Below are 16,950 nucleotides of genomic sequence, written 5' to 3'. Positions count from 1 at the left end.
GACAGCAACTTGTCTGTTCCCCTTCCCCCAATTCCCCAGCACTGTTCCCATCCCCCAATTCCCCAATAAAAATCTTTAAAAACAAACAAACAAACAAAAAAAACAGTATTGTCCAGCTATGGATAAGGGCTCAGACACAGTTTATATCAACAAAATTCTAACCTAATGGTGGGTAACAACAAACACAGAACAATGAACCTGTTATTAAAGAGGTAGAGCACAGAATAGGAGAGAGGGATGCACTTCATGTAACAAATACGGAAGCCTAATAAAAAGTAGCAGGGTGCATTCCAGGGTTCAACCCACTACCTCCCAGTCATCCCTTGTGCAACAGGAAGCTTTACATCTGCAGTACCTCAATGGGGAGACTCCCACAGCTTTGCCGGGACTGGGGCCTCCTGCCACTCCCAGTACATACCTGGGCCAACCTCATTCATGGAGCTTTTGTTCCTTAAGAATTCATTGATCAAGTCATTAGGACAGTGTCTGCTAGCCTGTGGGTTCTTTCCGGAAACGAACTGCCTTTTCTGCATACAAAGCCTACTGTAAGTATTACCTGACACAGTAAAGAGAAGTAGAGAAGCACTAGGGCAGCAATTAAAGGTATGGGTTTCTGAGTGCCAGTGTCCTCATTTGTTATATGGGGAAAACACCTTACCCTTCTACCTATCAGGATGTAGCGAGGCTCAAAATGTACACATATACATACATACCAAACACATACTGTACACACACTACACATACATACACAGCCTTCATTATGATACCATGTCACCTTCTATTCTGCATCATTCTTACTTAGTTATCTTTCCTACTGGACCACAGGTCTTTGTGGAAAATGCCCATGTATGTTTAATTTTTGTCTATTCCACAGAGCCTAGCACAGAAATTTCACATAACAAATGCTCTCTATATAATAAGTTATTATTATTAAGATCATTACTGTAGTATTTACTTCTTTTAGAATGGGTATAAACTCCAGCAAATCTCTATCCTGCATTTAAACATAAAATTTTTAGTTAAAACTATCATTACATTTTGACATCCTATAACCAATAATAATAGGGAGCCCTTTAAATTTAATTAAAGACCATATTACAACAATCCTTAAATAAAATTTTTACAAAAAAGATTTGGCTTGCAACAATGCAAATGTTTCTTCAAAGAGAATTCAACGGTGATAATGTAATTTCCCAGATGGACTCGAGGATTTGAACAAAGCCAAGAGGTTAGCACTTCCATTCCTGTAACTTCTGTAGCTAGCAGGGGCTGAGACTTGATTTCTTAATTCTACTACCCTTTACCTCAGTATATTTTAATTTAATCCAATTTAATTCTAGTACATTCACTCTTCCATCTTGTTTTGTGTGTGACTGCAATTTAACGTCAAGATTCTTAGAAGCCCTCTGTAGAGGAGCTTTGGATCACAGAAGCAAGCTGCATCTTGTCTCTGCAGAATTGAAGCTGTCTGCCCAGCAGGAGGTACTTCCTCTGAAGAACAGCCCCAGCACACCACTCCACATCCTACAGGCATGGCTTAGTGACCACCTCATTTTACACCACAGAAAGCACTTAACTGACTTAAGTGATAACCGACCAATAACTGGATTAAATAAGTTTAGGTTACAAGTAAGCCTAATTCTGAGGGGAAAAAAAATTATAGCTGCATTAGTTTGCTAGGGCTGCCATTAACAAAATACCGTCTTAAACAACAGAAATGTATTTTCTTAAAGTTCTGGAGGCTAGAAGTACAAGATCAAGGTGTCAGCAGGGCTGGTTTCTTTTCAGGCCTAGCTCCTTGGCTTGCCAATGGCCGCCTTCTTGCTGTGTCCTCACATGGTGTTTTCTCTGTGCATGTGTACCCTTTATATGTTCAAATTTCCTCCCCCTATAAGGACACCAGTTAGAGACTGGATCAGGGCCCCTCAGGGACTAACTGTAACAACGACCTATGTAAAGGCCCTATCACAAAATATAGTCACATTCTGAGGTACTGGGTGTTAGTGCTTCAACATATGAATTTGAAAAGGGGATACAGTTTGGCCTATAATAGCTAACTCAGTTCATTTATTTGTGTCCTAAGCACTAATTTAGGTTTTGTTCATCTTAGAGACAAAACAACCTTTTTCAGCCATTCTTTCCTCAAATCTGTGCAGAAAGAAGCAATTTGGGGGTTACATTCCATGTAGCTCTCCAAACATAATGTGGGCCCTCTTGGGTACTTAACACATGACGACATTCATAGTGACTCATCTGTTGCAATATGGTTAGCTGTTTGAGAGTCACCAAAAAAAATTGTTCAGAAACATCATATACATTACCTCTGAAAGCAGAATGATGCTTTTACAATTTTTCCCCCTCCAACATGCCAGGTAATTTAGAAATATACGAGGGCACATCTGGGGATCCTTTTGGCCTTTCCTGTATTGTCAATGGTGAGAAAACTATTGGACAGAGTGCTCAAAAGCTCTTTAACATTTTTGAAGAGGAGTAATAAAACAGTTAAGACAGGAGAGGCAATATGAGAGGCCTGGAGCCAATTCCCGTGGCTTTCAGTCAACTATTAGGGAGGTTTTTTTCTTTCCCCTTAAATACTGTCGTATATGACATGTTAAAAGACTTTCAAGAAAATAAGCCATATCCAAGTAGATCTTCGCAGTTCTTCATGTTGCACATTCACCAAAAACAAGTTTTATGGTAGACGTACCTTATTCTGACACAATTGCGATCAGACTGCAAAATGCACTTTATTTTATCAAGTTTATAATGTAATTTTTATAAAGTGAATTATAATCTCTTAAAAGGGCCTGCATTAATCAGAAAACTACACACACCATTCTTAAGGGAGTCATGTTTTAATCTTCAAACGGTCATTTATCTTATGTATTTAGTGTGACGTACATACAGTAATTTACACTTTACCATAGCGAATGTTAGGACCAGAACTATAAGAGTGAACAGAGAATAGTTTATTAGTCATAGTAATTTGTGCCTATCACCACAGTATGACTCATACTCTAACGCACACAAACAAATGAGCTTGAGTATATACCATTTCTGGTAGGTCCTATTTGACTGTTTAATCCACTGACAATAAAATGGGACCCCCACTCTAACTAGTTTCCCTAAATGTGGGAAGGCCTGGTATTAGCTGTCCCATATTAACTTTCAAGAGACCATCAGATGAAGAAGTCTCATCAAAAGCAACCTACTTAAGTATGAACAATGCCCAAACAATGACAACTCAAAATTCTGGGCACTATACTAAGAGAAAACTCTTCCAGCATAGATGATGCTTACGAATTTTCTCTCAGAATTTAATTAGCCAACATTAGTGGTTTCAGTCAGTCACGACGCTTAAGGAAAAAATGAAAAGCAGGTAATAACACGAATCTTTATACCACTTACTTATAAATAGAAATAGTTTAGCCTCAGAAATGTGTTAAAATCTCTCCCTTTCTCCACAATGGTAGTCAAGCAGCATAAATGAATCAACATTAAATGTTGACGAATAAAGCAAAGCTCCTCATAAGTTGTGTGTGGTGCTACAAATTTTTACTTACTAACGGTTTAGGTCATACATTTTTTGAAAATTACATGTCTTGGTATGCCTTTGTGTTTTCTACTCTCCTTTTCCCTTCTCTAATTATATTTGTTGCTCTTTGGTCGCCCCACACTTCCATTTTTCTCCTTTTATGTTCCTGTTACTCACACCAAGAGGCAGCAACCAGGGGTGTAAATGATCACATCTCTAGTATAATCTTTTTCTTATTCTAGGACTTTCCAGATTGGAAAGGGAGGAAGACCCAGTTGCGGCCAAAATACTACCTATTCACATTTTCCAAGCAAAGTGTGTGCGCAAAAGCATCTCCTCGCCTTTCATTTTGTTTCTATTTAACTAATAGCGCTGTTGTGCCCAAACGCAGATATTGGCTAAGAGCTAGATTTCCAAAATGGCTTTGCTCCTTTTGAGCTGGCATTGGTCTACAAAACACAATTTATTTCCACTGCAACCAACCCTTCTCTCTACCCGAAATATTACCCAATACATCGACAGCTGAACCTAGTGCAGACAACTGAATCACATCTGCTAAATTCAGTAGAGAGCCGGCACAGCCGTTGGACTATAGTAAAAAGAGTGAAGGAAAAAAGAAAAAAAAAAAAAACGAAGCAAACCAAAGGGGCGGGCGTCACCCAAGATCGCGTCCTCCCGCCGCCGTTGCAGCCGCGAGCACGCCTCCCCTCCACGACCACGCCCCTCGCCGCCTCGGCCATGGCCACGCCTCCCCGACCCCCGCCCCGCCCCGCCGCAGCCACGCCCGACGTGAGGCGCGGGAGCCGCCGGGCCGGGGGCGGGGCCTGAACCTTCCCCCGCACCCCCGTCCCCCCTCCCCCCGCCGGCGGCGGCCTCCGCGCGGGCCTCCCAGCCCGTATTCCACTCACTTTGTTCTCCGCCTTTGTCCTAATCCACACCAGCAGGTGGAGCCGCAGTTTAAGTTTCCGAGTCCATTCCGGGAGCGGGAGCCCATCTTGCTCGCCGCCGAGGCCCTCGCTGGAGGAGGAGGGTCAGAGCTCGGGTACAGCCAATCGCGAACAACGCTGCTAGTTATCAGAGCAGAATGGGCTGTAGTTTAGTGAAATAGGAAAGCTGCAAAACACTGTGGAGTGTTTCCCGTGTAAATAAAAAGAGGAAAAAAAAGTTTCTCAAGTCGCCGCTGCACTACGTCGGGCCGGCGCTGGGGCGGGGGTCTGCGCTCTCCCGAGCGGCCGCGCGCTGGACTTTATTGTGCCGCAACCAGCCCCCGTCCCCATTGTTTGTGTTTTTTTCAAAATATGGCAAAGGTTCAGGTGAACAATGTAGTGGTGCTGGATAACCCTTCTCCTTTCTACAACCCATTCCAGTTCGAGATCACCTTCGAGTGCATCGAGGACCTGTCTGAAGGTGAGTAGGGCGCCCGCCCGTCGCCGGGCTGTCAGTTGCGGGCTGCAGACGTTGAAAGTTTCCCGGGCCCGGCCTCGCGCGGCGGCCGGTGCTCGGCGCCGGGCGGGCTGCGGGCTCTGGGCTTGGCGCTGCGGAGGGAAACTTGAAGTTGATGGACGACGGCGCCGAGGAGCGCGAGGCGTTCAGCCGCAGCCCGGGCGCCCGCCGCGGCTCAACTTGCTAGGAACTTGTTCGAGCAGAGGTAGCCATGTTGTCAGCTTTGTCTGGCGGACGGGCGGCTCGCGAGACCCGCACTCCCGCCGGCGGAGCCGGCCGGGGGTCGCGCCGGGCTGGCCTCGCGCCGCAAACGGCCTCCACGGTCCCCGCGGGAAGGCTGGAAAGGGATAGGCATGTGTGTGGTCGCGCCGGCGAGTTAGCAGCGGAGCCATCTTACTCAGAGTAGAGAATTGGGCCACCGACCCCGGCGTCACGACGCCTCCTCTCCGCGGGTGACGAACACGGCGCCCCGCCTGCCCATCTTCCTGCCCCCGAGTGGAAAGGCAAATCCATTTTTAGAGCTTACGCTGGAGTCGCCGTACTCTCCCGGGTGGCCATGCCCGGCCGCTTTGGGGAGGAGAGCGAGGCTGCCCTCGCGCTGATTTCTGGCTCCCTCGACCAACCAGCGGGGGAGGCGGGCGCAGGCTCGGCGCCGCGGGCCGGGCGCCGGCGCTCCCCGGGGGCCGTGGGTGCTCCCCGGCCGGCGCCTGGGATGCTCCGGGCGCCCGGGATGCTCTCGCTCGGGCTCCCCCCTACCAACGTGGACTCCTTTTCTTTAATGACTGAAATCTTCTCTGTCTCTCAGAAAGAAAAATATTGCTAAGCTAGAAAGTTACATTTAACCTAAGAGCAGAAATAAGTAAAATTCTTAAATAATTACCAGGACTTAATTACTGGTTTGTAAGTAGTCTGAAAGAAGACTTTCTTCAAGAACGTGTTGAAATCTAATTAAAATAACTTCACATCCAAACATCTTGAACATAAAACACAAAAGTGGGCTAGGAGATAAAAGGTAAAGTCCCAATGGCAATGCAAAAATTTTTACTATTTTTTTCTAAGTACTTTTTAAGGTCTTCAAGAAGGTAAATATTTTAAATATATGCAGTAATAAATATTTAGAAAGGTAAAACTTTCCAAGCTCTAATCTTTGCGATTTTAATAAAATAATCCAGTGCTTCATTAGAAAATTTGAGGGGGTAAACGTTTAACTTCATCAGTGGTAATTTACAATTAAATAGGGGACATACTGCTTTGAATTTAGAAATCCATTTAGCAAAGGGCATTTAAAATGTTGTACTAATCAAGACATGTAAGGCATTCCACTTTAAAAAGTAGTTTTTAATGTATTTACATAGGGTGTTATTTTTTTAAATTATAAAAATACGTGCTCACTGTAATAAACTTTTAAAAAGTTGTACAGACATATATAAAGTAACAGTCCTCTGTAGTCAGTGCCTTCCCCATCTCCAGTAATTAACCAAAAAAACCCCCACTTTAATCTGTGCTCCTCCATACAGCTTAAATGCGCATATAAAGCATATAGCACATAAGGCCGGGTGCCAAAAAAATGTATACAATTTGGACACTTTGGTGAAGGTTGCTCCAGCAGTTCACTGTAATCAGAAGTGTCTGGATGCTGGTGGTAACCACTTTGAGCACCTCTTGTAATTGTAGAAGTCAATGAATACATTGACTTCTTTACAAATGTGATTTGTTATTGGTATATACTGAGTATTACAACTTTAATAGCTTTTTCCTTTCTTAAAATGTGTGTACTTTTTTTTGGCACTCTCGTATATATGTACCATGTAGTGCACATTTTGAAAGACGATTCATTTGTTAAATAATTTCTAAATAAGCCACTGATAATAAAATTAAAGGGGATTTTTGTTATTACTCTGAAACCATTTGATTCCTTTCCCCTAGTATTATATTTTAGCTACCAGGACCATTTTTTTTTATACCCAAGTCCGTAATTTTTTCATATTATTGCCAATTGCATATGGAAATAGGTAAATACAAGAGAAACTGCCCTTTCCAACACTACAGTGTTTTAGGCATTAGAAGTTCTTCATATTACAGGTATTTCTCAAGCGAAGCTTTCCATTTTAGCAGCCAATTCTGAAGGATGTTATAGAGCTTTGACATTGGATGGTTGAAACCTGCCATTCATGGAAGCAGAACAATGTTCCATTTTTAACTAGGATCAGTTCATAACCCAGCTGAATCACCTCAGAATTTTTACAGTACTAATGTCAAGAATACACTTGCTCCCACTTGTATACTTCACTTCCCAGGGCACCTAGACTGGGCAATTATTTAGTATATTTTTAGAGTTCAGGCTGAGTCATACCAAAGCTGCAAAGGAATCTTTCAAAAAGGTGCCAGGCTTGTGTACTCCATCTAGAGGCTGTGTGAATTAAGGAAATTGAGTTTACTTAGCAAAGGCTTCTTAGGTTCCATACTTTTATACTATTGCAGTTCTTTTAAAAATCTGTTCTTGAAATGAAGCTAGAATATCCTGAAGAGAAATTTTCACTTTATAATTTTGTCTCAAATCCCAAGGCAGAGGTTGGCCACCATTATTCATACTTTAACTTTTCAGTAGCCCCCAAATATGTTCACTTTCCTTTAAAAGATGCCCTGTTTCTTTGCTTAAGAAAAGTCTGGAGGAGTATTTGCCCTTAAGATTATTTAGTTGTTTCTAATATAAGGCTATGCATTATATTAGCAATCCGCAGATTAAACAGGGGCGTTTCTGAGAGTCATGGGCTATAGAAGACCTGGGATGTGTATTTGATCTGATGGTCAGTCACCAAGCCTCCTGTACAACTTTTGATTGACTTTCCTGCTATCTTTGTCAGGGATTTCTGGTTCTCTGCTTATTCATTGAATGGAGTCATTAAAAAAAAAAGTTGATCAATGTCAATAATTAGGATATCCTCAATTGAATACCTACAGTGTACCAGAATTGAGCATGGTGTTTCAGAATTTCAAACTTCAGGCTTGTTCTAATTCCCAAAGACTTTGCACTAGACCACAGGTCTTCCCAAGTAGTATAATTAGTGTAAAATGCCCTTGGTGACTTCCCTCATTCCCACTAGAAATGGAGATACTTGCAGGCTGGGATTACCCATGATTACATGAAACAATTAGTTAACTTTTTAAATGAATGAATAAACTCCTTCAACTGATAACCTGTGTAAAGCATCTGACCCTATCCCTCCTTCCACTACAGGAACAGGGGAATGAAAACTAGGTTTAAAAAAAAATTAAGAATAAAACAACTGATGCAAACTTATAAATAAATACTGAGCATTTTAAACTCAGTAGTTACAGCAAGCATCAAAATTAAAGTACACGTGTTCCCTGAGTTACAGCCTAGATTATCTCCTCACAGTTTCAGCCCTCACCCATGCATGCCCCCCCAAATTAACTTCCTCTATTCCACTATTCATTTGAGAGCTAGAAAGGGAAGGATTTATATTCTTAGTTAAATTTTTGCAAAGAGCCTAAGCTTTGGAGTTGCAGAGACATAGCTTGGATTCTGATTCTTTGATTTACTAGCTGTGTGAATTTGGGTAGATTACTTAGCCCCTCAAAGCCTTAACTTTCTTACTTGCATAGGTACATTTAAATCCATATGGTAAAGCTGTTGAAGTTTAAACAACAGGTGTGAGTTGGCAAGACAACTCACATAGGAGGCCCAGCACATAGGAGGTATTTTATAAAAGGTTTCTAAATCATGACCATGTTCCTATGTCAGACCACAAATAACAACATATACCAATTAGGAGGCCAAGAGCACTGTATGTAGTGGTACACTTACATATGAAATGAACAAAATATTACTTCCATGTGACAATTCCTAGTCTTATCCTCACTTTGCTGGTTTAACAGCTTTAACACCCTTCTTAGAACAGTTCTGCCACTTGGATTTTGGGTTACCTACCTAACTTGTGGGCCATTAATTTTATAACCTACTTTCAATTCTTCCTCATTTCCCTGACCTCTTATTTGGACAGCCCCAAGGCTCACTCCCTAGGAATCCTACCTATTTTCAAGGCTTCACATATTGACAATTTCCAAACTTTCACCAGATCTATTCATTATCTCCACTTAGATATCTAGTAGACATCTCAAACTGAACATGTCCAAAATTAACTCGATTGTTCCCCTCCCTAGCCACCTGTGAAAAAAAAAAAAGTGACTCTTGCTGCCTCTATCTTCAAGATTTATCCAGACTGTGACTGCCTCTCACCCCCATGGCTACATGTGGTCCAAGCCACCATAATTTCTTGCCTTAATTGTTGAAATACCCTGTTTCTTCCCTTGCCCTCTTACAGTCTGTACTGAACGCAGCAGCCAAAATGATCCATTTAAAATGAAAGATGGATATTGTCACTCCTCCACTCAAAACCCTCCATTGGCTTCCCATGCCACACAGTATAAAAGCCAAAAGTCTTTATGATGGCCACCAAAACCTTGTGTAATCTGGCCACACCCCTCACCCCCAATCTCATGGTGGGTTATTTTCCCTTTTTCCCTTGCTCATTCTGTTCCTGCCCTAATGGCCTTGCTTTTCCTGCCAAGCACACTCCTACCTCTGGGCCTTTTGTATTTGCTGCTCTTTCTGACTAGATATTTTGCTTGTTTCCTCTCTTTAATCTTCATCAACAAAGAGGTGATCTAATGAGATTTCAAATGTAGGACCTTGCACCTGGAAATGTGCTAGAAACTGGAAATAAAATGGTCGAGTCTAGGACAGAACCATGACATAATAAACACTCATAAAATAACTACTGACTTAATAAAAGTATAAACCTAATGGAGCATTTAGTTCATTAAACTGCAGTTTATAAATACCCTATGAATAAGTAGTACCTATACTATTTTTAGTATCTATTTGGGGAACGAAAATATCTACACAATTACACAAAAATGGCAACACATGGTGGCACTAACTAGATTCTCCACAAGTGACCCAAAAGCACCCCTAGGGGAGTGCAAAGAATCCAACAGGCAGGATTCTGCCTCTCAGGGTGCCAAACACCCTGGGAGGCCCCGGAGGCCTCAGATTTGAATTTGTAGTTTCTTTCTCCCCCTAAAGAGGAGGCTCCATCAAAAGAGCAGTGTTTTACTCATCTCTGGGTTCTTCTCCAAGACCACACTGTAAAAGATGCTCAATAAAATCTCAACTACATGTAAGGATTGAATTACACAGAATGTCTTGGGTTGCACTTTAGTGTGTCTTACTCCTCTTCATGCCAGTTCCCACTGTCTTCTGTCAAGTGGTAAAAGGATCCTTGGTTTCCCCTCCCCAATTTAAAGAATGCATGACATGAAGGGACTGTGGTCCTTTAATGAGGACCCTTAGTTGATGAGCCCCTTACTTCTGAGCCACAGGGAAGTTGGCTAATAATGATTTTTCTACTTAGGAGCTCTTTGATGATTTGTATCTGTGCAAATCCTTCCAAAGTGTGTTTAGTATGTTAAGATACTACATATGAATAAAGTTGGGAGGGGCTCCATAGCCAAATAAATTTGGGAAATGCTGGATTAACATTACTGGTCTTTATCAGAACACTTACTCTGGCAGTGTGTTTATGAATCCTTATGACAAGGTTGAAGCATTTCCCAAGTTTTAGGTCATGTTTTTGGGTGTGTGTGTGAGGAGACCTGCACAGGGACCAGTGTTTCACAAAAGAGCATTTTGACAAACTCTGGTACAAAAGTGTTAGAATTTCATAAGGAGCATTTCAGTGCCTTTCTGGATTTTCTGCTAGGAAAACCAGTTTTAGCAGCAATAAATGGTTAAGTGGACATTAAAAGGGTCTTTGATGTCATCTCATAATGTAATTACTGAATATGAAATAATGTTTTGGTTTTTAACCCTAGACTTGGAATGGAAAATTATCTATGTGGGCTCAGCAGAAAGTGAAGAATACGATCAAGTTTTAGACTCTGTTTTAGTGGGCCCTGTTCCTGCAGGAAGGCATATGTTTGTATTTCAGGTAAGATTATTCTTGGTAAGTATGTATGCCAAATATGTTTCTAAACAGACAATATCTTGTGGTCCTTATTCCTTTCCTTTTGGGTTATATCGCTCTGCTTCTGCTGCATTCACTTTTGATCTGCTTCTATCACGTTTTCGGAAGTCTCTGTGTCATAGAGGAACCCCATCTCGATTTTGTGTGCGGAGAGATGTTAATGTGATTTTTACTTCAGAGTTTGCACAGCACACAGTAAACCTTATACTGTGTCATGGCACACATGATGGTTAAATTTAGGCTCTTCCTGTGAATAGTCCCTTAGTATCAGACTTTCAGGCAGGTGGCTGTTCAAACAGGGATTCAAAATGTATACTAACTGGTATAGTTAGTAATATGCATCTTCACTTTATGGTTTCAGCCACTAGGAGTGACGATGATATAATAACTTTATTTCAGCATAATTAAGCTACGTTAACGGGTATGTTAGTAGGTTGAAATCTACTGTGTGATCTTGGTCACTGGAATTGAAGTCCAAGTTTACTAAACTATCTAATATATACATTTTATAGAGGATTACTGTTACAAATCTACTACTCTTATTTGTGAGAGGAAATTCTACTAATATTATGATCTCAGATACCACTTATATTTGGGTCTATGCCAAGACTTCAGACATTGTCTCCTGTATTCCAAAGTGTTACTTCTTTCAATCGATGTTAAATTGTTGTATAAAACTATTCAGTCCCTTTTCAATTATCCATGCTTATTAGAGGGAGCTATTTACAATAGTCCAAAGAGTAACTACAGGTTTTCAAAAACTTATTTTGTTACAAGTACAGTATTTCTATACAAGAGTCCCATCAGTTAAGTAGATCCCACTGAAGATACTTCATCCAGAAAGAAAATTAACTCTTCCTATTCCTGACTGCCTGTTTTCTCACTTCACAGACGGGATCAATTTAAATGTATACTGTTGGTCAGAGAATCCCATCAGACATGGGCCCAGAATCACTCAACCTTATGGTACCTTTAGAGCTGCTGCCTTTCCCTCCCCTCTCCTCAATAGTGAATTCAGAATCTTGGGTCTCCTGGCCTTAGTGCTTTTTACTAAAAAGTGACAGATAATTTACTGTACCTAAACAAATGATTTAAAAAGCTCAAATATATTAACTAAAATCCTCAAGTATATTAAAGGTTCTGTTAACCTGAGTTGGGTGAGTGTGAAACCTTGGTGAAAGTCCTGGGTACCAGAGAATGAGTGTGTGGGGAAGCAGTGCAGCTACAGACCCGGTCACATCCCGCTTCACTGCTTAGTAGGCATGTGTGACTTTAGATAGGCTCCCTAACCTCCCTTAGTCACTTCTGTCATCTGTAAAATGTGGATAATGTCCCACCTCATAAGAACGTTCCGAGTGTTAAATGAGGAACAACACCAAGTACAATGACAAATAGTGCCCTATTTCTGTATTTAGAACTAAACTTTTATTCTTTTAGCTTCTTAAAATTGTTACATAAAGAAGCAGTATTTGCTTTGACCCACAAGCTGGGAGAACCCTTACTTCACCAATGATAATTCATGACATAATAATAAGCTGAGTTTAACATGGAGTGATACACCTTTTTATGCTATTATAAAATCTTGCAGATAAATCCCTTGTTTTTGAAACAAACCCTTAAAAATCTTTTCTATGTGTTTATGTTGTTAAAAACACTCTAAGCCAAAAGCTTAGCAGTGTTGTAGGAAAAAAATTACTCAAAAATATTCGCTTCTAGTGATTTTCCAGTGGTTTTACCTTGGTATCAGGGCAGATGTTGCCAAAAAGCTGAGAGGAAGTACATGCGATTTACATAAGTTCAGTCTATGTGTTTTACAAAACACATAGGGAGGAATTAAGTACAGTTTTTATCAGCAGGAAGGGATTAAGTACAGTTTTTTGTGTGTGCTTTAAACTGCCCCAGTATTGTCCTGGTCTTGCCTGGTCAGACATGCCTTTTTCGAGTGTGTCAAAGGCTAGCAGCAGATGTCAAGACATCTACCTGGTATTGCTGCTTGGAATCAAAGATCTCTGCCTATCACTTCTCCAATCTCAACGATCTGAGAGGCCTACAGGTTTTTCTACTTGAATTTGCTTATGCTGAATCTTTTGCCAAACAAACTTTAAAACAGAAACATCCCTAGAACCAGTGTGCTGGGGGATGGGAATCAACATGGGGGTCAGTTCACTAGCACTGCTGAACGACCTCTATTTCCCATCTCTACTTACTTCCAGATACATCAGAATCTCTTTGGGTACCCTGCAAGTAACCTAACTACTCTGGGGACAGGTACACAGGATCTCTAAGACTAACAACATATTCTCAGGACACACACTTTCACCATTCTGGTATCTCTCCAAAGAGATCATAAACCTCTCCAGGGAAGGAACTGAGTTATGAATGGATTTCAAAATACTTTGTATGTATTGTGTGTCCAGAGCCATGCTACACATGAGATTATAAAGATGAACTGGATGGGACTCCTCCCTAAGATAAAGCTTAGAATCACAGGCAAGACTGAAGGGTAAATTAGGTTGTTAATACATCCGTTAGTAGAGGATCTGTGTCAAATAATACGAGTGCATGCATAAAGAAGATTGCTATTAATTCTAACTTTTGAATTACAAAGGGCTTTTACTGAGGATACACTTGATGCAAACTTCAAAGGATGAATTTTTCAGGAGGTTGGGAAAGACCTTTCTGGCTAAGGGAACAGTGGCATGAAAGATTATCACTGCATTTTAAAGAACCTGTGTGTGTTATTCTAGAACAAGAATTAAGAGGTGTGGAGTTCAAGGGAATATGAATGGAGGTGTTGGTTGGAGACAAATTGTGAAGAGCCTTAGAAATGATGTTTAAGAACTGAGATTTTTATCTCTTAGAAATGGGAGTGATCATCTGAAATTTTAAAATGTGGTGAAGGAATAGGACTAGGTCTGTCCTTAGATAGCTAATGCTGGCAACAGTGCAAATAACAGGCTAATTTAGGTCTGAAAGTTATGACTGGAAAAGGTTAGAATCAGTAAGAGGCTAGATTTAATTTCTAACTATATTTTATGAAAGATTTTATATTGAATATTGCATAATCCCTTATAAATGACAACATGCCGTAGCCAGATTTATTTTACTCCAGAAGTTGTGCTTTCAAGTACCCAGGTCCTTAAGTATACTGTGGAGAAATACGTGCATTATATTTTCTGGCTATATGTCAGTCTCAAAAATGAGCATTTGCTTTCCCTAGTATTATTTTCAAGTTTTTGTTGGTGCTGTTCCCTTAATTGATGGTGCACAGCATAATCAAAACTCCAGTCTTCCTTGCAGTTTAACAGCCTTTTGTGATGTATGTTTCTTTTCTTTTTAAATTATTCTAGGCTGATGCCCCTAACCCAGGACTCATTCCAGACGCAGATGCAGTAGGTGTCACAGTTGTGCTAATTACATGCACCTATCGAGGTCAAGAATTTATTAGAGTTGGCTATTATGTAAATAATGAATACACCGAGACAGAATTAAGGGAAAATCCGCCAGTAAAACCAGACTTTTCTAAGGTAATGTTCTGACTATTCCTTTTTCATTACTTTTACTATACAGTTTTTAAAGCAATTGACATTTCATAGTACACCATGAAAACAGCTTTGAGACAAAGTAAATTTGCCTACTAATCATTGTTCCATCAGCATGGATGACCTCAAACCCTCTGTCCAGATGAATCATCAGTAATTAATATTGGTCAGGCACCTTGAGAGCTTTTGATGGTTTAGGAAATTGAAAGTGCCTCTTGTAAGAAACAGACCTTTGTTAATGGCTTTCTGTATGGCATTCATGATGAAGAAGTACATCATGCTTCTGTTCATTTCATCCTTTAGGACATTCAAATTCACGTTTGTTATACTGATTAGTCAATATTTTTGTCTGTCATTCCTCAGAATTGTGGGGGGAAGTTTTGTGTTTGTTTTTCATATGAACATTGTTTTCTCACAATGTCTATATGCTTGTTTTATTTACTATTCTTAGAGGTTAAACTGAAGGTCGTAAATGTTTCTGGTGATGGAAAACAGTTGAGCTTGTGAGTGAGAAGCTAAAATCTATGATTCAGTAGACTCAAAAACATGTAGTACTTTATGATTTTCCATTGGAAACTATTAACAGTTTAGTAACGGGTGATTTTTGAATTTGAACACATTATCTGCCAGATGATGTAAGAAAAATTACATGGGAGTAAAACGGAATGTTCTTTCTGGTAAAATAAGACTAGAATGTTCTTTATCCTGGTGTAGGACCTTCCAATGATCTAGTTTATTTGTTACCTGTATGGCACCTTGAATGGCAAAAAGAAACTAGAATACTGTTTTTAAAAATGAGCCATAATAATTAAAAGTTAGGAAACTACTAATAATGAGAGGTTGTATTGGAGGAAATTTTCCTTAAATATTACTGAAGAGATACCACGTCACTCTAAGGAGCATATTAGTTTGTTAAATAAAGCATCCTTAGAAGCATTCACCACCAAAAAAGAGATTCTCTCCCTTTTATGAAACAGGTATTGAAGAGATAGATATTTTGCTGAATAGTAAAAGATCTGGATGAATTCCCTCAGATTCTCCATATCTTGTTTCTGTTAGGCTACAGTAACTTCTTTGCTGCAGCCCTAGTCCTTGTTTATTAGTTATGTTTAAGGTGCTTTATTTGACTTATTATACCTTTGTATGTATATGAGCTTTAGCGCTTTAGGAGGACTAACATAAAGAACCATTCTATTAAGCTCCTATTTGTAGATGGTGATCTTCCTTCATATTTACCATTTATATATGTCCCTCTTCCTCTAGCTTCAAAGGAACATTCTGGCATCCAATCCCAGAGTCACAAGATTTCACATTAATTGGGAAGATAACACAGAAAAACTGGAAGATGCAGAGAGCAGTAATCCAAATCTACAATCACTTCTTTCAACAGATGCATTACCTTCAGCATCAAAGGGATGGTCTACGTCAGAAAACTCACTAAATGTCATGTTAGAATCCCACATGGACTGCATGTGACCACCTGCCATCCCTCTAGTACAAATTAAGCTATAAAAACACACAGAACTATTTCCCTGAAATTCCATTAAGTCATAGTCAAGACACAATGTGAAGAATTTGTTTTAAAAACATCCTGTAGAAAGTTTATAAGAAAACCAGTATTTGAGCAAATTGTGGAATATAAATACAACTATTTTTAAGTAACTTTTTTCTCTAATGTGTTATTTTATTTGTTCTGAAACTAATCTGATTAAAACATATATATTATTTTCTTCTCCTCTGATACGTAATTAAAGCACTTAAAAAGAAATGTGAATCATTAGACCAGGTTGTAAAGATGTCTTAGCTTCTTGGACAGTAACCTTCAGACCATTATTTTACTGGCCTTCAAAAGAACAAAGTTCACTTCAACTAAAATATTTCTTTCTGTAATAACATATAGTTTGGTTTAATTTAAGGGGTGAATTTCCATCCTTTTTTGGCGTGTCATTAAATAAGGGATTTGAAGTCAACTATATGCTACTAAGAACTTTAGGATCTGATTTTCCCGGCCATCTTGAAGCCACCTACAACAGTTCACATAATGTTAGCTAGTATTCAGTTTGGTTTCTAAGATAATAACAAATGTAGTTAATTGTTTATATAGTCCTCTGGCTATGGTTTTTGTTTTTTGTAGCAGTTGAGGACATCAGAACACTTCTTGAGTCATACATCATTATTACCGAGTGAATGCAACATGTCAAGAGCAGATACAAACTCCCTGAGTTTAAGAATAGGAGACGAATAAATTAGATTTATAAAAATACTATAAACTTAACTCTTTAAAATTGTTTTCATAGATCATTTGTTAGCAGTGTTTATATAAAAACTGGATTTGGGGAGGTATATATAGCTTTATCATAATAGGCAAGTTACTATTTTG

At 39.8% G+C, this 16,950-nt stretch overlaps 2 protein-coding genes across 2 annotated transcripts in view; one reads left to right on the top strand and one right to left on the bottom strand.

Moving 5' to 3' along the window:
* Positions 1-4,242, bottom strand: part of LOC109374591 (DNA helicase MCM9-like) — a 40,157-nt gene extending 35,915 nt beyond the window's left edge. Inside the window, exon 1 of the mRNA XM_019629331.1 lies at positions 4,177-4,242. The gene's annotated coding sequence lies outside the window, so the exon portion shown is untranslated. The remainder of the gene's footprint in view (positions 1-4,176) is intronic.
* Positions 4,243-4,430: 188 nt separating this feature from the next.
* ASF1A (anti-silencing function 1A histone chaperone) lies at positions 4,431-16,233 on the top strand. The gene is made up of 4 exons (XM_019629337.1): positions 4,431-4,942; positions 10,877-10,992; positions 14,379-14,555; positions 15,834-16,233. The coding sequence occupies exons 1-4, from the start codon at positions 4,834-4,836 to the stop codon at positions 16,044-16,046; spliced, it is 615 nt and encodes a 204-aa protein (XP_019484882.1). The 5' UTR covers positions 4,431-4,833; the 3' UTR covers positions 16,047-16,233.
* The last annotated feature ends 717 nt before the right edge of the window (positions 16,234-16,950 follow it).

Source organism: Hipposideros armiger, unplaced genomic scaffold (genome assembly GCF_001890085.2).
Source record: "Hipposideros armiger isolate ML-2016 unplaced genomic scaffold, ASM189008v1 scaffold_839, whole genome shotgun sequence".
NCBI lineage: Eukaryota > Metazoa > Chordata > Mammalia > Chiroptera > Hipposideridae > Hipposideros > Hipposideros armiger.
This window is presented reverse-complemented; position numbering and strand designations above follow the sequence as displayed.